This window comes from Rhinoderma darwinii, chromosome 4 (assembly GCF_050947455.1).
Source record: "Rhinoderma darwinii isolate aRhiDar2 chromosome 4, aRhiDar2.hap1, whole genome shotgun sequence".
Lineage (NCBI taxonomy): Eukaryota > Metazoa > Chordata > Amphibia > Anura > Rhinodermatidae > Rhinoderma > Rhinoderma darwinii.
Genome location: NC_134690.1, coordinates 94796650 through 94822764, shown reverse-complemented (window position 1 = coordinate 94822764; position 26115 = coordinate 94796650). Strand labels below are relative to the sequence as shown.

The 26115-nt window shown below is 44.6% G+C and overlaps 2 protein-coding genes across 2 annotated transcripts in view; both read right to left on the bottom strand.

The window, feature by feature from the left end:
• The window catches only part of LOC142759327 (venom prothrombin activator porpharin-D-like), a 37801-nt gene extending 32696 nt beyond the window's left edge, over positions 1–5105 (bottom strand). Inside the window, exons 1-2 of the mRNA XM_075861397.1 lie at positions 5017–5105; positions 2760–2835 (exon numbers count right to left, since the gene is read on the bottom strand). Of these exons, the coding sequence (XP_075717512.1) occupies positions 2760–2820 (61 nt within the window). The 5' untranslated portion in view covers positions 2821–2835; positions 5017–5105. The remainder of the gene's footprint in view (positions 1–2759; positions 2836–5016) is intronic.
• Positions 5106–20911: 15806 nt separating this feature from the next.
• Positions 20912–26115, bottom strand: part of PROC (protein C, inactivator of coagulation factors Va and VIIIa) — a 77810-nt gene continuing 72606 nt past the window's right edge. Inside the window, exon 9 of the mRNA XM_075861396.1 lies at positions 20912–21627. Coding sequence (XP_075717511.1) covers positions 21026–21627 — 602 coding nt within the window. The 3' untranslated portion in view covers positions 20912–21025. The remainder of the gene's footprint in view (positions 21628–26115) is intronic.

The following is a 26115-nucleotide window of genomic DNA, read 5'->3' as shown; positions in this document are numbered from 1 at the left end:
TTTGACATTAAAAACCCCCCTTTTCCCATTTTCCCCCTAGAGCATAGTAAAAAAATAAACATAATTGGTATAGCCGCGTCCGTAAAAGTCTGAACTATTACAATATATCATTATTTAACCCGCACAGTAAACGCCGTAAAAAAAAATGTAAACACCAGAATCTCTATTTTTTGGTCACCTCAGCTCCTACAAAAAATGAAATAAAAAGTGATAAAAACGTCGCATGTACACCAATACCAATGGTATTATTAAAAACGACAGCTTATCCCGCAAAAAATAAGCCCTCATACCACTTAATCGACAGAAAAATAAAAAAGTTATGGTTCTCGGAATTTGGCAACACAAAAGAAATTTTCTTTTTTACACTTATAGAAAAAACTATACTTATTTGGTATCGCCCTAATCATATTGACCCACAGAATAAGTTAACATGTTATTTTAATTGCAGTGAATTCCGTAAAAACGCTGCGCAAAAAACAATGGAGGAATCGCTGTTTTTTTCATTTTCTACCCCACAAATATTTTTTTTCCCGTTTCCTAGTATAGTATATGGCACAATAAATGGAGCTAAAAAAAATTACAACTCGTCCCGCAAAAATCAAGCCCTCATAGGACTATATCGGCGGAAAAATAAAGAAGTTATGGCTTTTGGAAGGTGAGGAGGAAAAAACGAAAATGAAAATCTGAAAAAGGGCTGCGGCGGGAAGGGGTTAAATTAAATATATGTATTAATGTGTTAAAAACATGTTTTTAATATATTTTTATTAAAAATGTTACTTAGGGCAGATTCAGACGAACGTTGCGTTTTTGCGCGCGCAAACAACGCGGCGTTTTGCGCGCGCAAAAACCACTTGACAGCTGCATGTGTCACCCGTGTATGATGCGCGGCTGCGTGATTTTCGCGCAGCCGCCATCATAGAAATGAGGCTAGTCGACGCCAGTCACTGTCCAAGGTGCTGAAAGAGCTAACTGATCGGCAGTAACTATTTCAGCACCCTCGACAGTGAATGCCGAACACAATATCGAGAAACCTGTTAAAAAAAAAGAAAAAGTTCATACTTACCGAGAACTTCCCTCCCGGCCGTTGCCTTGGTGACGCGTCCTTGGTGACGCGCCTCTCTTGACATCGGGCCCCACCTCCCTGGATGACGCGGCAGTCCATGTGACCGCTGCAGCCTGTGCTTGGCCTGTGATTGGCTGCAGCTGTCACTTGGACTGAATTGTCATCCCGGGAGGTCAGACTGGAGGAAGAAGCCGGGAGTTATCGGTAAGTCAGAACTTTGTTTTTTTTTTACAGGTTCATGTATATTGGGATCGGAAGTCACTGTCCATGGTGCTGAAACAGTTTAACTCTTTCAACACCCTGGACAGTGACTATCTCCTGACGTCGCGTACCGGAATTTTTTTTGCCGGGTTCGGCCAAAACGAGTTCGGCCGCAAAAATCATGCACTGTTTGAACTGCCCCATTGACTTCTATAGGGCTGTGCGTGGCGCGCGAAAAAAACGCTGCCTGCACGCACCAAAATCACGCTCGTGTGAATCCCCCCCTTACTGTAAGGCTGGATTCACACACAGCGTTTTGCTTCATTTTTCGTGGTGTTTTTAATTGCGGTTTTTATGCAGTTTTTTTTATAGTGCAGCCAGATGTTACATTCAAGTCTATAGTGAAATATAAAATGCACTACATACAACTGCATTTTGGTTTGTGGCGTTTTTTAGGCAATTTTGTGGTCAGTGGTGTTTTTTTCCATGTTCATGCATCTTTCCCATAGGCTTCTCTATAGATCTTTAAAAATGGCAGACAAAAAAGAACGTACAAAATGACACTTAATGAAAAACGCCACCAAAAACGCCACTAAAAATGCCATAAAAACAATTAAGTTTTAATAATAATAGCGTTTTTAGCAGCTTTTTTTAAAGCAGTTTAAGGGTATGTTCACACGCAAAATCAAAAACAGCTGAAAATGATGGAACTGTTTTCAATGGAAAACAGCCTCCGATTTTCACCAGTTTTTGTAGCCGAAAATGTTTTTTGAGGCATTTTTTGGAGCCGTTTTTGGGCTGTTTTTCCATTGACGCAATGAAAAACAGCTCCAGAAACGTCTCAAGAAGTAATATGCTCCTTCTTTTTACGGGGCGTATTTTAAAAAAGCAGCGTAAAGAAAACACCCTGTCTGAACTAGATGCCGTTTTTGCCATTTAATTCTATGGGCAGATGTTTGTAGACGTTTAGCAAGGCGTATTTCGAGGCGTTTACCCCCTGAAATATGCCTGAAAACTCTGCGTGTGAACATACGCTAAATTGGCAGACAAAATGTGTATGAAGGAGGTCTTAGAGATGCAGTTTCTATGAATCCACCTTACACAGAAGCTGCATTGCAGCGCTTTCAGTTGAATTCATCAGTGTGCTGTAGTGATAGCTTGGCTGGGAGCGGCTCCTGTGTACCTACGACAGCTTATCAGACCCTAATAAAGGTCACATCCAAGTTGTTCAATGCTACTCCGCTATTCCATCTGCCAAACAAAAGGTATATCGACTAATTCCAGCGCGACAGTGGTCAAAAGGACAGTGCTTTGGCCTCTGTTGGGCTAATAAAGCTCTATGGACACGTTTAGCGTGTACGTCGGGAGCTTTCGCAACGTACACGCTAAATATGAGGTCCGCATAGCCTTACTGCTCACTTGACATGCTTTCAACAAAAATCTAACGGATATACTTATGCTAAAAATGATTTACGTATGCAATATTTCAATGTACCTGACTGACTGGATGAGGTAGACAGCAGAAACAGTGTAACACACAGGAAAGGTCTCATCATGTCGATGTGTCTGGACTGTAGAAAACAATATACTACATTAGTACTGTACTACTTCACCGTTTCTTGCAATAAACTATATAATGTCTTCCAGAATGATACATTTTTCAAGTCTATAAAGGGTGAAGAGGTTGCAGTTAAGAGAACAGTCATATTATAAATGGCATTTGGAGGGGGGAAGAAGTAGAGCGTTTCCATTGGGCAAGCTATTCCTCTGGAGAGCATACAGATGTTTGCTCCTGTAAGGTTACAAATCATTTTGTAAAATATATATATTTTATCCAATCTGGTAATGAATTCTGCATCAGGAGAATAGCTGGGGTCATATCTGGTCATTCTTATGATAAATTTAGTAGTCCCTGATGCTCATACTCCCTGTGGGAATATCAGATAGCAATGACTACACATTGAGAATTAACTAGGGTGCCTATGACTATGTATCACCACTCATCATAAGGTCTTATTCACATAGACGTGTCCGTTTTGCACGCGCAAAAAAACACTGCGTTTTGCGTGCGCAAAAGGTCCGTCTGGCATTAGCATATGGTGCGTGGCTGCGTGATTTTCGCGCAGCCGCCATCATTATGACACTCTGTATGTATACAAACAAAAAAGCACGTGGTGCTTTTCTGTTTTCATTCATTCTTTTTACTACTGTTGCGCGAATTGCGCGCCGCACCCGGAAGTGCTTTTGCGTGCCATGCGCGATTTGCACGCACCTATTGACTTAAATGGGTGCGTGCTGCGCGAAACACGGGCAAGTATAGGACATGTCGTGAGTTTTACGCAGCGCACATACGCTGCATGAAAATCACTGACAGTCTGAACGGCCCCATTCACTTACATAGGTCTGTGCGATGCGCGTGAAAATCACGCGCGTAGCACGGACGTATAACACGTTCGTGTGAATAAGGCCTAACAGTAGATTCCTATGCTCTGTGATTTGCAGAAGCATCTTACATGCCAACCAAACGCATTAAAAAAATATATACTAGGTTTTTTCTTTATAACAGAACTTTAGCGTTGGCAATAGGACGCCAAATAACCTGAACGCCGATGCCAATCTGAAGAAAATACAGTTCTATTCTAATGCCAACTAGTCTGTGTAAATCAAGTCATTAGAGACTTAACAGGCCTATCAATATTCAGGTGACCCATCATATATATGTTATATCAAGGTTCCAGTATTTTTTAAATACCCTTCCCTCATTAGATAAGTCATGAGTACATTAAAGTAAAAATTCTTCTTCTTATCATCTATTGATGATTCCTAGACCAGTTCAAGATGGTAGCACAGCAGAAAAATGATAAAACTGGAAACTAAACCTCTAACATTTCAGTCATACATGGATTTGTTTCAAAATGACTTTTTTATGTATCCCCTAAAGTGAGTTCAATATTATTGTGTAATGTCGTGATTTATATTGCACAATACAAAAAGTACATTGTGCAATGTTTACCACTCGTGGATTTAGTATTTTCCAGATAGAAACGGTGTGACTTGGTTTAAATAAAATATGGAGCCGTACATGTTGTTTATTTTGTGAATCATCAAATTCACACGCCATAAAACATAAGTCCAAAATCATTCAAGAAACAAATGGACTGCCTCTGACATCATAAAGAGTCTTCTCTATAGAAACCCAGTTCAGGGGAATGGCCGACAAGATGAAGATCTTATATTGCCTTCGGTATGACTCTAAGGCTGGGTTCACACGACCTATTTTCAGACGTAAACGAGGCGTATTATGCCTCGTTTTAGTCTGAAAATAGGGCTACAATACGTCGGCAAACATCTGCCCATTCATTTGAATGGGTTTGCCGACGTACTGTGCAGACGACCTGTCATTTACGCGTCGTCGTTTGACAGCTGTCAAACAACGACGCGTAAATTGACAGCCTCGACAAAGAAGTGCAGGACACTTCTTTGCAACGTAATTTGAGCCATTCTTCATTGAAGTCAATGAAGAGCAGCTCAAGATTACAGGCGTAAAAGACGCCTCGCATAATACGAGGAGGAGCATTTACGTCTGAAACGACGCAGCGGTTTTTCTCCTGAAAACAGTCTGTCTTTTCAGACGTAAAAGCCTCTTATCGTGTGAACATACCCTAACCAGTCAGCGAAGTGTAATCCTGCTGTTTGTATGTCCTTCTCATAACTTTTATACCAATATATATTTGCTCTATGGCAGTACATACCTTGGTGGGAGTGTGAGAACACTACCGATGGTCTTGAGGTAGGCTCTGTACTGTGTATCTGTATAACGGGTAGAACTGTGAGGTCGGCAGAGCACATGCAGTTAATCATCATCTCAGACAAATATTGGCAGAAAGCACATCAAACAAACAGCATCATTTGTCAGTGAGGGGGAAGAAGTTGTGAAGCCAGAAATGTGATGACAGAGAGAGCAGATCAACAACAGGGACTGGTTGTAAAGTAAATGGGAGTGCACAATATAAACATACACTATATGAACAAAAGTATTGGGACACCTACACATTACACCTACAGGAGACTTTATGTCATCCCATGCTAAATCCATGGGCAATAATATGGAGTTGGTTCTCTCTTTGTAGCATAAACAGCTTTCACTTTTCTGGGAAGGTTTTTTACAAGATTTTGGAGTGTGTCTGTGGGAATTTTAGCTCATTCATCCAGAAGAGCATTTGTGAGGTCAGACACTGATGTTGGAGGAGAGGTCCTGGCTCGCAATCTCCATTCTAGTTCAACCCAAAAGTGTTGGATGGGGTTGAGGTCAGGGCTCTGTGTGGCCAGTCAAGTTCTTCCACACCAAACTCACCCAATCATGCCTCTATAGACCTTGCTTTGTGCACTGGGGCGCAGTAATGCTGGAACAGGAAAGGTTCTTTCCCAAACTGTTCTCACAAAATTGTAAGCAATTGTCCAAAATATCTTGGTATACTGAAGGTTTTAGATTTCCCTTCACTGGAACTAAGGGTTTTTTGGCCAAGTCCTGAGAAACCTCATAGCATTATCCCTCCTCCACCAAACTTTACAGTTGGCACGATGCAGTCGGGCAAGTAACTTTATCCTGGCATTCGCCAAACCCAGACTCGTCCATCAGACTGCCAGATAGAGAAGTGTGATTCGTCACTCCACAGAAAACATATCCATTTCTCCAGAGTCCAGTGGCGGTGTACTTTACACCACTCCATCTGACGTTTGGCATTGTGCTTGGTTATGTAAGGCTTGCAATTTCTCGGCCACGGAAACCCATGCCATGAAACTCCCGATGCACAGTTTTCTTGCTGATGGTAGTGCCAGAGTGTAATATCCCATGCTCCCGGCTGTGTACTTACTTCGGAACGGTCCTCCTGTCCCATGCTGCTCCTCTACTTTAATCTCAGCATATGGTGGCCGCTTCAGCCGCCGACACTCTCCACTGGGTCCTAACACGCGCTGACCCTTGTATTTTTAAAGGGCCAGCGAGCCAATTTTCAAATTCACCACCTGACCCTATATAAAAGCCATGCCTGCTCTGTTGTCCATTGCCAAAGCAATTTGGTTCCTCTGTGTTCCCAGTGTTTCAAAGTTATCCCTGCTTGAATTTCTGTGTTCCGACCTTGCCTTGTTTTAAACCATCCTTGCCTGCCACCTGTTTTATTGCTACATTTATCATTATGAACCTCCGCAGCCTGCCCAGACCTTTAGCACTCCTGACCACTCTACTTCTACTAATGTCAGCCATCACCAAGGGATACTTGTCCAGGGGTAGCAACCTTGGGTTCCTCCACAGCAAAGTCCACATCCCTGTACAAGGGTCCCCTTAGATTCAGCTCCCCGGAGTAGCCCCAAGTCAAATACCTTGGTGACAAGGAGAGTTCACACTGCCACCCACTGACTCTGCTACAGCCCAATCTTCGGGCTGTTGTTACACAGGGAAGGTTTGGAACTCTGCAGTTATTGAGTCAGCAGAGCGTCGGCGACTTTTATGCACTATGCGCCTCAGCACTCGGTGACCCTACTCTGTGACTTTATGGGGTCTGCCACTTCGTGTTGCTCTAATTCCTAAACGCTTCCACTTAATATTACCACTCACAGTTGATCGTGAATAGAAGTGAAGAAATTTCACAAACTGACTTGTTACAATGGTAGCATCCCATTATAGTACCACACTTAAATTCAGTGAGCTCTTTAGAACGACTCATTCTTTCACAAACGTTTGTAAAGGCAGACTGTGCTTGATTTTATAGACCTGTGGCTATGGGTCTGAAGGAAATACCTGAATTCAATGATTAAGAGGTATGTCCCAATACTTTTGTCCATATAGTGTATCTCCTAAAATGGCACCTCTTCTAGAGCTTTTTTTTTTTTTTTCAAAGAAACTTGCCTAGAAGTTATAACCCTACAGAATTGTACTAAGTATTAGAAGAAATCTTGGAGGAAGCTAAAGAAGTTGTAGGGCATATTGAAATGTCGTGTGACCGAATCGATGACTCAGGTGTCTTTTTTAATCGGGGACCTTGCTTTAGAGAAAAAACTCAATCTGGCGCAAGTCCTGGCATCACAATTCAGAGTTGTTTTTTTTGGGTAACCTGGCCTGTAGTTTTTTTTTCCACTGAGGAGGAATTCTTGGAGGTAAAGTAAAATCTTCTATATTACCTTCAGGCTGGGTTCACACGACCTATTTGCAGACGTAAACGAGGCGTATTATTCCTCGTTTTACGTCTGAAAATAGGGCTACAATACGTCGGCAAACATCTGCCCATTCATTTGAATGGGTTTGCCGATGTACTGTGCAGACGACCTGTCATTTACGCGTCGTCGTTTGACAGCTGTCAAACGACAACGCGTAAATTGACTGCCTCGGCAAAGAAGTGCAGGGCACTTCTTTGCAACGTAATTTGAGCCGTTCTTCATTGAACTCAATGAAGAGCAGCTCAAGATTTACGAGCGTCACAGACGTCTCGCATAATACGAGGAGGAGCATTTACGTGTGAAACGAGGCAGCTGTTTTCTCTTGAAAACAGTCTGTCTTTTCACACGTAAATGCCTGCTATCGTGTGCACATACCCTCAGTCTGTATTGTATGATCTTCTATTCTTGACAATCTGTCTTCTCCCTTATTTGTTGCTGTTTGAATAAGGAGTGCACATTTTAAACACCGACTCATCTAACACAAATAACCACACAACAACAATATCATGGCAAATAAATTTGTGGCACTAGCCAGACTTTATTTAAAACACATTATACAGCTCAGTTGGGTGACAATAAGGTCCGTGTAGACCAAGCATTGGCCAATCTTGAAAACGTAACCTGCGTTTGGGTAGAATTTAACAGAGGCCCCTTTGATGATAGCCTGGTGGGGTATAAATTTGAAAGATATGCTAGTGAGAAGTCATTATGTAGTGAAACCCCATTCAATTCACAGGGCCCAAAGTGGTGTTGTTACCACTGTGGGGATTGTATTTCCTGTCTCAACATCATCCGCACAACGTCTTTTGAGATGGCGGACAACACACGTCAATTTAAAAGAACTCACTAGATCTCCTGCAGCACATCGAATGCGATTTATTATGCGACATGCAGGTGTCCAAATATATATGTTGGATTAACATCCAGAGAATTGAGAATCCGAACAAGAGAACATGTACGTGACATCATAGCAGCCAAGGACATTGAATATTTGATGCAGCCTAAAACCATACCGAAACACTTTAAAGTCCATCATGGCTGTGACCTTAGATCATTTGAAGTCCGAGGTATTGACAGAATCCATTGTGGTATTAGAGGAGCAAATATGAAGCAAATTTTGGCCCAGAGGGAATGAAAGTGGATCGTTACACTGGGAAATACGGTTCCCATGGCTTTAAATGAAAATCTCAGTTTCGCTCCTTTCCTATGAACGTTTCTATCATTCTGTTCATTTTTAATCTGTTTTTAACTGGTTGTCTTTTGTTTACTACTCTTCACTTTTTAGATTTATCTTCGATAAACATTGTTGCCTGTGGCCTCATTACAACTTATCAGTGATGACATCATCTTAGGACCATGAATATCTACGGTTGGACCATATAATGAATTTTCGCATAGTATTTTCTCCTAAAATTAATTATTTTTTTGCACTGTTGTCACTTTATATGTATGAACTACTAATGTTGTTGTAAACATATAAAATGATTATTTAGCATATTGTGATTTATATTGTCACAGATGTGATATTATGCATTGCTATCACTTTTAAGGCATGGATTATAAGTGTTGATGTATATATATGAAAATATGTCTCGATGTTTTACTGTTATAAAACTGACACTGAGCACTACTATCACTTTAGATGGATGAATTGCATGATTATTTTAATGATTATTTGTACTTGTATATGATGTAGGTTTTTACACTTTTTTTAAAATTCTTTTTCATGCAATTATGATTTGTATTATGTAGTAATGTGTACATGAGTATCTATATAATCCTTACAGTACACGGACATGCACTAGCACTTTATATATATATATTCACTTATTTGTTATGTACATATTGTTTGTATATATTTAGGTAACTATTTAATTATGTGACACTTATCATACTTTATGTAATATATATATATATATATATATATATATATTCCTGCTTCTTTCTGTTACATATAGTCATTGTGTGCTTATGCATATGGTTAGTCTTTGTGCTTCTCTGCTCTTTTGGAATACACTATTCACCCAGGCTCATTGACATTTCTCTCTTTATCACTTAGAATAATGCATTTATAGGGTTAAATTCTATGCTGAGCGGTCCTTTTATGAGAACGACGGTCTTAGCCGCTCCTGGCTGTTTTTGGTGTGCATGCGGGTTTGATAATTTGAGGCGACCTTACCCGGTCTGGCCTCTCTATGCTGCCCTCCGCACGTCCGTGATGTCAGTTGGACGTCGGTGTGCAGGCGCATGAATCCGAGGTAAACACAAGGCTCATGTTTTTAATTTGTTATATTATGTGCACCTGCTAATGTTAATTTTTTAAATTTTTCGCTAAATTTTGGTGTTTTTCACATTTAAATATTGAATGTATCGAGCAAATTTTGCCAGTAACATAAAGTCCAATGTGTCACGAGAAAATAATATCAGAATCGCTTAGATAGGTTAAAGCATTCCGAAGTTATTACCACATAAAGTGAAACATGTCAGATTTGAAAAATGAGGCTCTGTCAGGAAGGTCAAAAGTGACCTTTAGGGAAGGGGTTAAAGACACTGCTCTATCTTGGTTTTCTTCCTATCACTCTGACTGCCTGTTGAGTGTATCATTTGCTGGTTCTACTTCTCCTCCTTTTGACCTTGCTGTTGAGGTTCCTCAGGAATCAGTCCTGGATCCGCTCCTCTTTACTCTCTACACAGCCCCTGCAGTAGGGAATCTAGTGGGTGTACTAGCTTCTCATATTATGTCCTACCTCTTGTATTATTCATACCAAATGAAAGAAAAGGAGCATCAAACTACCAGAATATACACAAAATATAAAATATAGTTTACTAAATAACAAAATAAAAAAAATTACATACAGAGGCAAATATTGAAAAAAAGTTCCAAAAGAAGACAGCAGGTGTAGGTGGAGGACCTGAGTGGGAATCCTAAATGTCAATCCCTAATAGGCATAGTGAACTAGAATATGAAGAGTAACTGATCCCTAACTCACTAGTAGAGCAATCTCACTTCCGTTATAATGTCGCACCACATCATAAATATAACAGTTACTGATGGTGAGCTTCAAAGGAGTATCTCATCCATATTTAAAGCTTAATTGCACCACGCTGTATGCCCCAATGCGCTTTTCACGTTTCGCTTGCTAAGGGGGTACTGTCCTCACTAAAGAACCCACTGTTTTATGTATGGAATCTATACCATGTTACCTATAGTTGACCAACCGCCGTTCGAGTTCGGCACGTGCGCCAGATCCCAGGTGCAGCAAATTCCCAACCGCTGCCGGCACTCATACAATTGTGTATATATAAGTATATATATATATATATATATATATACAGTCCAATGGTAGATGAACACAGCACTCCAATGGTTTCCAAAAAATCAGGCCATGTGCTCGTTACCTGGGGGCGAATCAATTCCCCAAAAGAATAGAGAGAAACATAGAACACAGCAACGGCACCAGGACTTCAGAGTAGATGAAAGCAAAAAGTGGATTTATTCACCTCAGTAAAGCAACGTTTCGGTTCAACAGGAACCTTTCTCAAGCCATCAATGGCTTGAGAAAGGTTCCTGTTGATGTTGAACCTAAACGTTGCTTTACTGAGGTGAATAAATCCACTTTTTGCTTTCATCTACTCTGAAGTCCTGGTGCCGTTGCTGTGTTCTATGTTTTTCTCTCTCTCTATATATATATATATATATATATATATATATATATATATATATATATATATATAGAATGTTCACCATCCAGCAGCACCAGTCAGGAATAAAGGTGGGTTCACGTCCCAGGAGCCCGATCACTGCTCCCAGATCCTCAATATTCGTCCAATAAGAGACAGCACTCCAATTTGTGATAGAAAAAACGGCTTTTTATTAGCCCCTGTGCGACGTTTCGGCTCTTTACATGGAGCCTTTCTCAAGCATACAAACAGTGTAAAAGCATGTGCTATATATGGAGACCACACAACTGGTCTCATTAGGCAAGTGATTTAACATAAAACATAAATAAGTACAGAGATACAGTCATGTTGCATCAGTAAAAGTTATAAAATACAAAGAAGTGCCATTGTGTATATATGATGGTCCTCAGATCAATCCGGGCCATCCAGTTTACAGCAGAAAAATGCTAATTGGTGAACAACTTTAAAAAAAGTGCAGGTGCACATAATATAACAAATTAAAAACATAAGCCTTGTGTTTACCTCGGATCCATGTGTTCGGGTTGTAGTTCCAGCGCCTGAAAAGTGGGGTGGCGACTATCTATGACTGAGTAGTCTCTTGCTACAGCGCACTTTCGCGCATGCGCAGTGCCACTATCAGGCAGGCGGCCGCCATCTTAGTACAGCATACAAGCCCAGCAGCGGCCATGTTTGTATAATCTTATTGTCAAAATGAAAACTTTATTCTAGGAACCGTGCACACAGTCGGTTGCGTCCATGTACAGCGTAAAGGGAACTTAGAAGATACCAAAAAATGCAATTTAATGGAGATGACAGGGAATACACCCAGTCACCAATCATAACTGCACTGTGAGATATAGACTAGTAACTTTAAGAGTCAAGAATATGTTGCGCTGAAGATGCGCATATAAATGAGAGTAGTTGATAAAGAGACTTAAAGAGGCTCTGTCACCCGATTTTGCAACCCCTATCTGCTATTGCAGCAGATAGGGGTTGCAATGTAGATTACAGTAACGTTTTTATTTTTAAAAAACTAGCATTTTTGGCCCAGTTATGACCATTTTTGTAGTTATGGAAATGAGGCTTGCAAAAGTCCAAGTGGGTGTGTTTAAAAGTAAAAGTCCAAGTGGGCGTGTATTATGTGCGTACATCGGGGCGTTTTTAATACTTTTACTTGCTGGGCGCTCTGACGAGAAGTATCATCCACTTCTCTTCAGAACGCCCAGCTTCTGCCAGATCACGCTGTGACGTCACTCACAGGTCCTGCATCGTGTCAGACGAGCGAGGACACATCGGCACCAGAGGCTTCAGTTGATTCTGCAGCAGCATCGGCGTTAGCAGGTAATCCTTAGCCCCGTATTATCCCCTGAGGACGCTGCTTCTGCAGCGAAACATGTCGGGGGGGCTATCGCCATTTTAATATATCACTGACGGTCCAGTTATTTGCCTCCATCGGGGGAACTGTTCCTATGTACGGCAGTCTGCAGCTGCCGAATCAGTCTCTCTCACTGCGTCCAGTGTTGTACTGGATGCATGCACACTGACTCTTGTGTTACATACTGGCCGTCTTTTGATACAATTTTAACTCTTCAGTGTCGTTTGTCTGTTTGATACATTAATAAAAGTTATATTTTAACTGCCTTTACTGACATTTATCGACTAATTGACTGGTGGCTGGGAAATTGGAACTTTGTGCCTAGGCACATTTCTCTTCAAACCTGAAGATCAGCTCGGTGCTCCTCCTTGAGCCGCACAAAATGATGTGGCGCACGCACTCCCGCCGTTGCCGCCGCCAACCTCCTACCAAACACCCTCCCCATCGGCATAATCCGGCAGGCGAAATTCAACTTCCCCAGCAGCGACTGAAGCTCCCGCAGCGTCATTTTTTTCAGTCTACAAGCCCGCCGTACCTCCAGCCTCAAAGCACCCAACTTATCCGCAGGGAGACGACACTCCATTGCCGCCGAGTCTATTTCAATACCCAAAAAACAAATCGTCGCTACCGGGCCCTCCGTTTTTTCTGGCGCCAAAGGAATCCCAAAATCCCTCGCCACCTTCTGTAGTGTATGAAGCAAATTACCGCAAACCGGCAAACCCCCCGGGCCAACGCACAAAAAATCATCTAAGTAATGGATCAACGAGTCGACCCCGGATACTCCCCTCGTTACCCACTCCACGAAGCTACTAAACGCCTCGAAGTATGCACAAGAAAGGGAACACCCCATCGGAAGGCACCGATCCACGTAAAAAGCCCCATTCCAAAAACAACCCAACAGCCGTTGGCTTTCCGGATGAACTGGCAACAACCTGAACGCCGCCTCGATGTCGGTTTTTGCTAGCAGCGCACCTGGACCCGCAGCCCGCACTAAACCCACCGCCTTATCGAATGAGGTATAGACTACGGAGCACAACTCGTGATCAATCCCGTCATTTACCGACGAACCCTTGGGATACGATAAATGTTGAATCAAACGAAATTTTCCGGGCTCGCGTTTAGGGACAATACCCAACGGGGACACAACTAAATCTTTTACAGGCGACTCAACAAACGGCCCCGACATGCGGCCCAACGAAACTTCTTTTAACAACTTTTCCGACACGACTTTTGCATGCAAGTAAGCCGATTTTAAATTCCTCCGCGTTACCGGAACCTCATAAGGAGGCGGAGGAATAACAAAACCAACACGAAACCCTTCGTAAAGCAACTTAGCCGCCGCCCTATCCGGATACTCATTTAGATAAGGGACCATCTTTTCCACCCTCACCGGCGACACCCCCTTGACCAGCCGCGGAGGGCTGGTTCCCTGACCTCTTTTTTCGCAGACATTTTGCCGCCCCGTGTGATGCACCATTACACTCGGAACACACGTGCTTGAACTTGCACGTGGCCCCGAACTTACACTGGCCTTCATTAAATTGCCAGCAAAAACCCGCCTTTCCCCCGCCGCTTTGTCCAACCTGACTAGACTGGCCTCCCTGGCCGCCGCTCCCGGGAAAGGACTGCCTAACCGGAGCCGTAACCCGTAACCAGAGAGCAATATCCTTCTGGTCCCACCGAATCGCCGGCCGAACCGCTTTCCGCTGACGGAATTGCTCATCGTATCGCAGCCACGCCTGACCCCCATACGCCCTATGAGCCTCCCCAATGGCATCAAAATAACAAAAACAACGCCGAGCAATTTTCCGGCGCCTTTTCCCCTATCACACTAGCCAATATGGCGAACGCCTGCGACCAATTAACGAACGTCTGCGGGATAAGCCTATACCGCCGCCGTTCCTCCTCGTCCTTTTTACTCTCGTCCCGCTTGCTCTTATCCAAATTAAATTTAGCGAGCGGCAAGAGAGAAAAAATCTCAACATATTCGTCCTTCCAGATCCGCTCGCGCACCTCCTGCTTTAAATGCGCCCCCAACGGACCTTCGAAACAAACGTACACCTCGCCCCGAGCACGGTCATCAATACACACCCGATCGCCATCCTTTTGTGCCTCGGTCTGTACCGACACCGCGACCGCCTCCCTAACCGCCAGCACGGGCCGCGCCTGTACCAATCCCACGTCCCTGGGGCCCTCCCACACTACCGCCGGGGACACTTCCGTAGCTACCGGCGCCGCCGCCCTGTCTAGGCGCCCGACCAGCTCCCTCAAGCAACCCACTAAATCTGCCAGCCCCGCGCCATCGCGCCCGCCCGCGCCACTACCGGCCACCGATGCGACGCTAGCAGCCCCCCCGCCGACACCCGACATAAAAATCGCTGGATATGACAATGATGGAGTTACACACTCACCGGGCCGCACAGGCGCTGTGTTCCCGTCAGCCGGACCATCCTGACCTCGACGATACACGTCCAGTTCACCTTCCTCCAGCTCCTCTCTCGCAGACGACTGGCCATCCCACCGACATCTTCGGATCGGAGATGATGAAGCGCTGACTGATGGGCCGGCAACCTGCCGCCCGACCGATGGAACCCAGACTTCCGACTGGACCTGTTGCCTCAACGTCGCTGCAGATCTAAGCGTCCGTCTCGATGATCCTGAAGAAGCCTGCCCCCTGGCCGGAACATCACCAGGCGGGGCGGCCGTACCTCGTCCTCCAAATCTTCCATCCGACGGTGGAGGGGTGACAGGGAGCCCGGCCTGCGACTCCCTGCTCACCGCCGGACCCCGTCGCGGCTTGGGATTCCTGCCAGGACGCAGGGCCTGGGAAGGGGCGGTCCCCCCAGCTGCCTGGCCTGCAGCGTCCGAGATCGGGCTCCCTCTGCGACGCCGTGTCCGCGGGACTGCCTCAGGACTGAGGCGCTCTGGAGGTCGAGACCGCCGGGAGGGACGAGTCGACCCGGCCTGCATCGCCGTCACCCCCGGCAACGCTCTCTGCCTGCTCCGGACAGGAGCAGTATTTGCCGACTCCCCCCCCGCCGCCATGCTAGGAAGGGGGCCGGGGGAGGGGAGCCTGTCTCCTGCAACAGACCCCGAACGCCGTGCCTGACGTGGCAACACGGCGTCCGGGATCCTTGCTAATGCAGCCACGGTCTCCTCCAGCCATCCGGGACCGTGGTGCACAGCAGCAGCACGCAGCTGCTCTAACAACCCTGCCTCTGCCATACTGAGCGAGCGCGGGCAACGGGGAGCTTGTCTCTCCCTGTGTTACTCCTCCCGCTGCTTCCGGCTCAATGCCGCAAACAGCGGGAAGCTCAGCAACGGCCCCCTGACTCCTCCTTGTCCCTCCTCCACCTCCTCCTAACTCTCCCTCCAACTCTCCCCTACCTATTAACCCTTTCCCTACCAGTGAGGTCATGGAGGCTTCCCCTTAAGCCCTGCAGGCTGCGTCCAGCCTCTTCTGGACCTGTGAGTGACGTCACAGATCTGCACTGCCAGAAGCTGGGCGTTCTGAAGAGAAGTGGATGATACTTCTCATCAGAACACCCAGCTAGTAAAAGTAGTAAACACGCCCCGATGTACGCACATAATACACGCCCAGTTGGACTTTTGCAAGCCTCATTTGCATAAATACAAAAATGGCCATAACTTGGCCAAAAATGCTTGTTTTTTAAAAATAAAAACGTTACTGTAATCTACATTGCAGCGCCTATCTGCTGCAATAGCTGATAGGGGCTGCAAAATATGGTGACAGAGCCTCTTTAAGTCTCTTTATCAACTGCTCTCATTTATATGCGCATCTTCAGCGCAACATATTCTTGACTCTTAAAGTTACTAGTCTATATCTCACAGTGCAGTTATGATTGGTGACTGGGTGTATTCCCTGTCATCTCCATTAAATTGCATTTTTTGGTATCTTCTAAGTTCCCTTTACGCTGTACATGGACGCAACCGACTGTGTGCACGGTTCCTAGAATTTTCATTTTGACAATAAGATTATACAAACATGGCCGCTGCTGGGCTTGTATGCTGTACTAAGATGGCGGCCGCCTGCCTCATAGTGGCACTGCGCATGCGCGAAAATGCGCTGTAGCAAGAGACTACTCAGTCATAGATAGTCGCCACCCCACTTTTCAGGCGCCGGAACTACAACCCGAACACATGGATCCGAGGTAAACACAAGGCTCATGTTTTTAATTTGTTATATTATGTGCACCTGCACTTTTTTTAAAGTTGTTCACCAATTAGCATTTTTCTGCTGTAAACTGGATGGCCCTGATTGATCTGAGGACCATCATATATACACAATGGCACTTCCCTGTATATAGAGGACCATCATATATACACAATGGCACTTCCCTGTATATAGAGGACCATCATATATACACAATGACACTTCTTTGTATTTTATAACTTTTACTGATGCAACATGACTGTATCTTTGTACTTATTTATGTTTTATGCTAAATCACTTGCCTAATGAGACCAGTTGTGTGGTCTCCATATATAGCACAGTATAGAAAAGTAACATTAAAACCAAGCACACCATTGTTTTTCTTGTGAGATTCTCGATAAGTTTGATGTGTCACATGACCCTCTTCCCATTGAAAAAACTAAAGTTGGATACAAAATGTCCGACTTCAAAATGGCCGCCATGGTCAACACCCAGCTTGAAAAGTTCCCCCCCTCCCATATACTAATGTGCCACAAACAGGAAGTTAATATCACCAACCATTCCCATTTTATTTAGGTGTATCCATATAAATGGCCCACCCTGTACTTTGTATTCCCTGTGCCCCTTAGTTTTAGAATAGGCAGGCAGGAATAGTAGGTTAGTTAGCTTGATAACAAATTGTTAGTTAGTTAATTAGTTAGTTAATGAATTAATTTATTCATACATTAACAATTTAGTGTCATTTAATACGTTTTTTCACAATTAATTTATTTACATTTTTTCTGAGGAGTGATCTGTAGTGCAGTTTGGCGAGTAAATTGCAATTCATTATACGTGAACAGTTATTAAAAAAAAGAGGTGCTTTTATCAATGATTAGCTTGAACGTAAAAAGTACAAAAAAAATTTGTAAACCAATAAGGATGTCACGCAAAAAGTATTCCGTGGAACAGGCTTATGCAATATTATGCACGGACAGTGAACAAAGTTCAGGTAGCGACATTGCCTTTGAGGGCTTTGATAGAAGCGACACAGAAAGCTCTGATGACAGTGCTATGTCTGGCCCCAGTGCAAAAAGGGCGAAAGCCAGTGGCCAAAATTTAGAATGTCCGCCTTGTACTAACGCAGAAGCACAAAAGCAGATGGAAGTGGTACATGGCCAAGAACCTGAAGTTCTTGAGGAGTTCGCTCTACATTGGGAACGCCCAAGTACTGGCACCCCTTTTGTTCCTGAATTTACTGTTGACCCTGGCGTAACAGTTGATGTTACAGATTTTGGCCCTTTAGAATTTTTTCATCTTTTTTTTGATAACCATTTATTTAATCAATTTGCTCAACAGACAAACCTCTATGCTGAGCAATTTTTGTTTGCCAACCCCTCGTCCTACTACGCAAGGGTAGGAAAATGGACACACACAAATAAAAATGAAATTGAAAAGTTTCTGATGCTTACACTAATAATGGGCATTATAAAAAAAAACGCATAAGATCCTACTGGGAAGAAAGCTCCATACATGGGACCCCAGGTTTTGCCAAAGTTATGTCAAGAACCCGTTATGAGCTTTTGTTAAAATTTCCCCACTATAATGACAATAGTCAGTGCCCCCCAAAATGAATCCCTAGACTATGATCGTTTGTACAAGATTCGGCCTCTTCTAAACCATTTTTCTCAAAAAATTTCTGAATCTCTTTGCACCTAGCCAAAATTAGTCAATTGATGAATCCCTGGTAAAATTTAAGGGCAGACTCTATTTCAAACAGTATATCCCTTCAAAACGAGCCAGATATGGAATCAAATTGTATAAGCTATGTGAAAGCAACACTGGCTATACATCGGATTTTCGTGTCTACCAGGGGAAGGACAGTCAGATAGATGTTCCAGGTTGCTCACCAGAAATCGGAAAAAGTGGCTAGATTGTCTGGGAGTTAATGGGCCCATTGCTCCACAAAGGCTACAAGTTATATGTGGACAACTATTATTCGGGTATCCCCCTATTCCAAAGACTCCAAGCGGCCAATACAGGGGCCTGTGGCACTATCCGCCATACAAGAAAGGGATTTCCAGTTGCTCTAAAGAGCCAAAAGCTTAAAAAAGGGGATTCTGCTGCTCTCCGTTGCGGCAATATGCTAGCGCTTCTCTATCGCGATAAGAAATACGTGTTCATGTTGACTATTGTGCACACTGATGCCACTATGCCAATTAAAGAAAAGAGGTTGTCAAATAATGTTAAAAAGCCCATATGTATTATTGATTACAACAAAAACAGGGGGGGGGGGTGTCGACCTCTCTGACCAGGTCTTGAAGCCATATGAAGTTATGCGAAGATCTTATACCTGGTATGAAAAATTGTCTATCTACATATTTCAGATGGCAGTTTACAATTCATATGTCCTGTATAAACAGTCAGGTGCCACAGACATTTATGACGTATCAGGAAATTATTTTTGAAAAAATCTTGTTTACTGCCAGAGGCCCCACTCTTCCCTTGGAATCAGAGGAAGTGGGTAGGCTCACAGAGCGGCACTTTGTGGCACCTATCCCTGCATCTTACTGTCCAGCAGCTGCTTCCGGTCCACATGAAAATGGCGCCGGATTTCGCTCTACGAAGGAGCTTAGTTTTGGTCACAGACGGCGCATGCAACTGAGAATGGAACGGCTCCCGTTCGCATTCTCTATGGAGTTGTATGTGCCGTATTCCATCTCTGTATGTGTCGCTAATCGACACATACAGAGATGAACACAAAAATTGCAGCCTCCATAGAGAAGTAAAAGTCAGAAAACATTAAAAAGTAAAACATGAGAACACAATTAAATAAAAATTTTGAAAATATTATATTAAAAGAAATATGATAAAAAAAAAATCATGACACCTTCCCTTTAAAAAAGGAGGGAAAGATTCCAGAAGAAAGAGAGAGGTTAAATATTTTAGTCAGGTGACTAGTGACAGCCGGGGAGAGACTGGACAAGGTGTAAGAAAATAGGATCACTAACGCAGGTAGTGGAACGAGAAGAAGAGAGGAGCCTAGAGACTTCTGCTGATGGTTCTCATAGCAGCCTTGGGGCCTAATGAAGGGACTCGGGTCCGCCGTCTTTTTCCTCCTATTAAGCCCTGCCAGAGACTAAAAAGTGTTTACTAATATAGGCAAAAAAATATATGAAAAGTTCAAAAAAATCAATTCCCATTTTTCCCCTAAAGTGATGTCAAACAATAAAAAATACATAATTGGTATCACCGCATCGTTTAAAGTCCAAAATAATACAATCATTTATCCCACACAGTGAATACCATAATAAAATCAAAAAACAAAAGAAAATCAGAATGGCTGTTTTTTTATTACCTTATCCGCCCAGTAAATGGAATAAAAAGTGATCAAAGAGTCGTATGCACCTCTAAATGGCACAAATAAAAACTACAACTTGCCTCACAAAAAAGCAGCCCTCACACTGCACCATCGATGAAAATGTAAAAAGTTATGGGTCTCAGAAAATGGCGACACAAAATTATTTTTTTAACCAATTGTATTTTGCTTTTTTTAAAAGTGGTAAACCCTAAAATAAACTATATAAATTCAGCATGGCCATATTTGCAGAACAAAGTTAAGGAATTCCTGGAGGAATTGCTATGTTTTTTTATTCCACAAATATATATTTTTTCAGTTTTTTATTACAGTATATGGTACAATAAATTATGCCATTACAAGGTACAACTCTTTCTGCCCAAAAAATAAATCCTAATATGACCATGTTGACAGAAAAATAAAAAAATTATGCCTCATGCACACGACCGTGCTCGTAATTACGACTCGTAATTACGACTCGTAATTACGAGCACGGCCGGGCACGGCCGGCCACGGGCAGCCGGCTGCTTTTCCGAGCCGTGCTGCCATTATAAAGTATAGCAGCACGGCCCGTAAAAGAGAAAAATAGAACATGTTCTATTTTTTTAACGAAACAGGCACCTTCCCGTGAGAAAACGGGAAGGTACCCGTGGCTAACAGAAGTCTATGAGCCCGTTATTGCGGGTCGTAATTACGACCCGCAATAACGGGTGTTTTTACGGTCGTGTGCATGAGGCCTTAGGAGGCAGGGAGGAAAAGAGAAAAAAAAAGGAAAATGACTGCGACAGCATGGGGTTAATTCTCAAATCATTCTACATTTTTTATTTCATTTTTATGGTTCTGTCTTTCAAAACATACAAAAACACATTTGTTATATTTATATATTTTATTAGATTGGTTATGCAAGAAAATGGTTGTAATAACGGCTATTTGCGGAGTTCCATATTACTAAAATGATAGATTACAGGAAATCTTCAGATATCAGGTTTTACGTGACTTGGTAATACGAGACTTCATTTTTTGCTCCTCTGCTTCATAGCTTGTCAGTTGCTGATGTATCCATTGAAGATAATGATTAACCTTGGTATATATTCCAAAATTATCTAGCCTCCCACATCCTTCTCCCCAGCTCACCAACCCTACAAGAAACCAGGTGTCTCCATAGTGGGTGACCATGGGCCCCCCACTGTCTCCAGCGCAAGCATCTTGATTGTCCCCTAACCTTCCGGCACATAACATATTATCAGTTACATGGTTCTGCATGACTTCAGAACAATTTTGATGGGGTACTAAGGGAATCTGTATGTAGCTGAGAATGCTAGATCGGTTGCGAAGTGATTGGTCTTGATTGCCCCAGCCAGTTACTATGGTCTCTGTGCCTTCAAGTGTCAGGTTGGTTGCAGCAAGCCCATAACTTGGTAGACATATGGGCAACACATACTTGGTATAGACAGCTGGCTGATTTAGACGTAGTAGGGCAATATCATTATCTACAGTCTCAACTTTAAACTGAGGATGGGTAATGATTTTAGATACATATATTTGCTGCTCAGTCTCTTCCAGGCTCCGGCGGTCAAATTCACCTGTAGTGTGATACGTTTAAAGAGAAAAGTAGATGCAAATTATTACCTGTTATAACCCTTAGTCTAAAGCCGCTATAAACAAGGTAAATGTAAACCAAAAAAACCTGATGTCAATTTTTTTCTACCATATACCTCCCATTAGGACACGTTCATTAATGCAAATAACCGAAGGTACTGTTGGATAACTAATTATGTGTCTGACAGCAGGTGCAAAACTTTTGTCTATGACAAGTTAGAGTTAAAGAGGCTCTGTCACCAGATTTTGCAACCCCTATGTGCTATTGCAGCAGATCGGCGCTGCAATGTAGATTACAGTAACGTTTTTATTTTTAAAAAACGAGCATTTTTGGCCAAGTTATGACCATTTTCGTATTTATGCAAATGAGGCTTGCAAAAGTACAACTGGGCGTGTTGAAAAGTAAAAGTACAACTGGGCGTGTATTATGTGCGTACATCGGAGCGTGTTTACTACTTTTACTAGCTGGGCTTTCTGATGAGAAGTATCATCCACTTCTCTTCACAACGCCCAGCTTCTGGCAGTGCAGATCTGTGACGTCACTCACAGGTCCTGCATCGTGTCGGCACCAGAGGCTACAGTTGATTCTGCAGCAGCATCAGCATTTGCAGGTAAGTAGCTACATCGACTTACCTGCAAACGCCGATGCTGCTGCAGAATCATCTGTAGCATCTGGTGTCGATGTGTCCTCGCTCGTCTGACACGATGCAGGACCTGTGAGTGACGACACAGCGTGATCTCTGGAGAACACGGCTGTGTCTGCACTGCCAGAAGCTGGGCGTTGTGAAGAGAAGTGGATGATACTTCTATGCACAACGCCCAGCTAGTAAAAGTAGTAAACACGCCCCGATGTACGCACATAATACACGCCCAGTTGTACTTTTACTTTTCAACACGCCCAGTTGTACTTTTGCAAGCCTCATTTGCATAAATACGAAAATGGTCATAACTTGGCCAAAAATGCTCGTTTTTTAAAAATAAAAACGTTACTGTAATCTACATTGCAGCGCCGATCTGCTGCAATAGCAGATAGGGGTTGCAAAATCTGGTGACAGAGCCTCTTTAATATTGTTCCTTTGTTCTGATTTTAAATCACCCTGGTGACAAAATAGCCTTTTTAACTATTTGATACAAATGAAATACCTAGTAGCTTAAATTGTGACTAGTGACAACATATGAGTTTATGGCCATGAGCTGGCCATACACTAGAGATTTTGGACAGCTTAAAAGGTTAATTTAGACCATTGGCGTCTTTTCGTGACACGAAAGACAACAGCCAAAAATGGATTTCTGTGGATCTGCCAGGTTGGATTTTTTTGGTTGTTGTCAGGTGCAGCCCTTGGAAAGTCGTTTATGCCAAACAACAGATCTGCTTCCCTTTAATATAAGCCCAGAACCGGCCACAGATCAATAGAGATAGATCAGCAATTTCCCATCAAAAACGACAACATTCACAGACCAACAGTGAATGATAAGGGTGGTCTTACACGGCCGTGTAAACGAGCGGCGATCAACGAGACAACGATAATATTTTTGCCATTTAAAATTATACAATCAATGTTTGCTCATTCATTGGCTGATTGTTGCCCTGTCTATACATGGCAATGATTGGGAACGAGAGTCCTGGGAACGCTCGTTTGCCCGATAATTGGCCGGTGGAGAAGGGCCCTCAGTTGTTCTTAAAATGTCTGTCTCAAATTAATAAAGTATGGCTAGCTTTAAAAGTGGCTATTGACCGAAGATTAATGTAAATCTTTATGAGTTAATAAAGGAGGATTTCCCTTTCAGGATGCTTCTCTATTAGCCAGAGTGGAAAGAGACTACAAAGAGCAACTCTGGAGAACCCGGCACATCCATGCTTTATATTGATGTTAATGTGCACCAAATTCTATATTTCCCCTGCAGTGCGACTGTAGAGAACACACTTTGATCAGCATAACGCCAGAGAAAGCTTCTAACAAATAGAGATTTTCTAACGTGGACAACTCTTTTAAAAAAGAATTTGCAGGATTTTCAAAGTTCACTTTTCCTGCAGGGAGACTTTAGGCCAGGGGTGCACAACCTGTGGCTCGCAATGCGGCCCCTAACCAGCAGCATGCAAACATGCTTGTCTGTGTCCCAATAGTCTAAAAAGGTATGGCTGTCAAAAGACATCTATGATCCATGCGTGGAAGAGAGAATTGAGCTGCTGTTTAATGATGGCACTCCATTCTCTGCATCTGAAGGATGTGGCTATCAGTGACGGTCTTGGAAGATACATGTGAACGCCCTTTGTTAGTTGCTCACATGTATCTTCTATGCAGGGGCGTAGCTAGGGGGGCAGGCGGGGCATGTGCCCCGGGCTCATCTAGGTGGTAGGGAAGGGGGGGTGCAGCAGCTTTAGGAAGAGCCAGGAAATTACGGCGTTCTGACTGGGGTCTGTGACGGCCAGGGACTGGACCAGTCGAGTCACCTTACCTGTCACCTGACCTCACGTCAGTGACATGAGGTCAGATGACTCAGGTCAGGGGACAGGTCCACTCCCGTGCTGCACCCTTCCAGCTCTGCCTCTACTCTGTGCTCTGCTGTTACACACAGCCAGCCGAGAAGCAGAGCAGGAAGCTCTGCCCACAGCCCGTCCTGACCTGTCAGCAAGGAGACATGGTGAGTGTCTGTGTGTATATGTGTATATGTGTGTGTAGTGTGTATACAGTGTGTGTCTCTGTCTTTGTATCTGTATATGTTACAGTGTGTGTGTGTGTGTGTGTGTGTGTGTGTGTGTCTCTGCATGTGTTAGAAGAGGCTGGACGCAGCTGCAGGCTTAAGGGAAGCCGACATGACCGTCCTGGTAGGGAAAGGGTTAATGTTACGAGGTCAGGGAAAGTTGAAGGAGCTGAAGGAGGGACGGGGAGGAGTTAAGGGGGGCGGGGGGGGCCGTTGCTGTGCTTCCCACTGTTTCTCGGCATTGAGCCGGAAGCAGCGGGAGGAGTAACACACAGTAAGCAAAGCTCCCCGTTGCCTGGCTCTTTAGTAATGGCAGAGGCCCTGATTTTAGAGCGGCTGCGTGCCGCTGCTGTGCACCACGGTCCCGGATGGCTGGAGGAGACCGTGGCTGCATTAACGCGGATCCCGGACGCCGTTTCGCCACGCCGGGCACGGCGTTCGGGGTCTGTTGTAAGGGACAGGCTCCCCTCCCCCGGCCCCCTTACGAGCATGGCTATGGCGGCGGGGGGGGAGTCGGCAACAACCGCTCCTGCGCTGGGCAGGCAGAGAGCGGTGCCAGGGGTGACGGCGATGCGGGCTGTGTCGACCCGTCCCTCTCGGCGGTCCCGACCTCCAGAGCGCCTTAGTCCGGAGGTAGTCCCGCGGACACGGCGTCGCAGAGGGAGCCCGATCCCGGACGCTGCAGGCCAGGCAGCTGGGAGGACCGCCCCTTCCCAGGCCCTGCGTCCTGGCAGGAATCCCAGGCCGCGACGGGGTCCGGCGGTAAGCAGGGAGTCGCAGGCTGGGCTCCCTGTCACCCCTCCCCCATCAGATGGAAGATGTCGAGAGCAAGGTACGGCCGCCCCGCATGGTGATGTTCCGGCCAGGGGGCAGGCTTCGTCAGGATCGTCTAGACGGACGACTAGATCTGCAGCGACATCGAGGCAACAGGTCCGGTCGGAAGTCTGGGTCCCGGCGGTCGGGCGGCAGGTTGCCGGCCCATCGGTCAGCGCGTCCTCATCCCCTTTCCGAAGATGTCGTTGGGAGGGACAGTCGTCGGCGAGAGAAGAACTGGAGGAAGGTGAACTGGACGTCTATCGTCGAGGTCAGGATGGTCCGGCTGACGGGAACACAGCGCCTGTGCAGCCCGGTGAGTGTATAACTCCATTATTGTCTTATCCAGCGATTTTTATGTCGGGTGTCGGCGGGGGGGCTGCTAGCATAGCATCGGGGGCCGGTAGTGGCGCGGGCGGACGCGACGGAGCGGGTTTGGCAGATTTAGTGGGTTGCTTACGGGCTGGTGGGGCGCCTTGATAGGGCCGCGGCGCCGGTAGTAACGGAAGTGTCCCCTGCGGTAGTTTGGGAAGGCCCCAGGGACGTGGGATCGTTGCAGGCGCGTCCTGTGGTGGCGGTTAGAGAGGCGGTCGCGGTGTCGGTGCAGACTGAGGCACAGAAGGACGGCGATCGAGTGCGCATGGACGATCGTGCTCGGGGGGAGGTGTATGTTTGTTTTGAGGGTCCGTTGGGGGCGCATTTAAAGCAGGAGGTGCGTGATCGGATCTGGAAAGATGAATACGTTGAAATTTTTTTTCTCTCTTGCCGCTGGCTAAATTCAATTTGGATAAGGGCAAGCGGGATGAGAGTAAAAAGGACGAGGAGGAACGGCGGCGGTATAGGCTTATCCCGCAGACGTTCGTTAATTGGTCGCAGGCGTTCGCCATATTGGCTAGTGTGATAGGGGAAAAGGCGCCGGAAAATTGTTCGGCGTTATTTTGTTATTTTGATGCTAT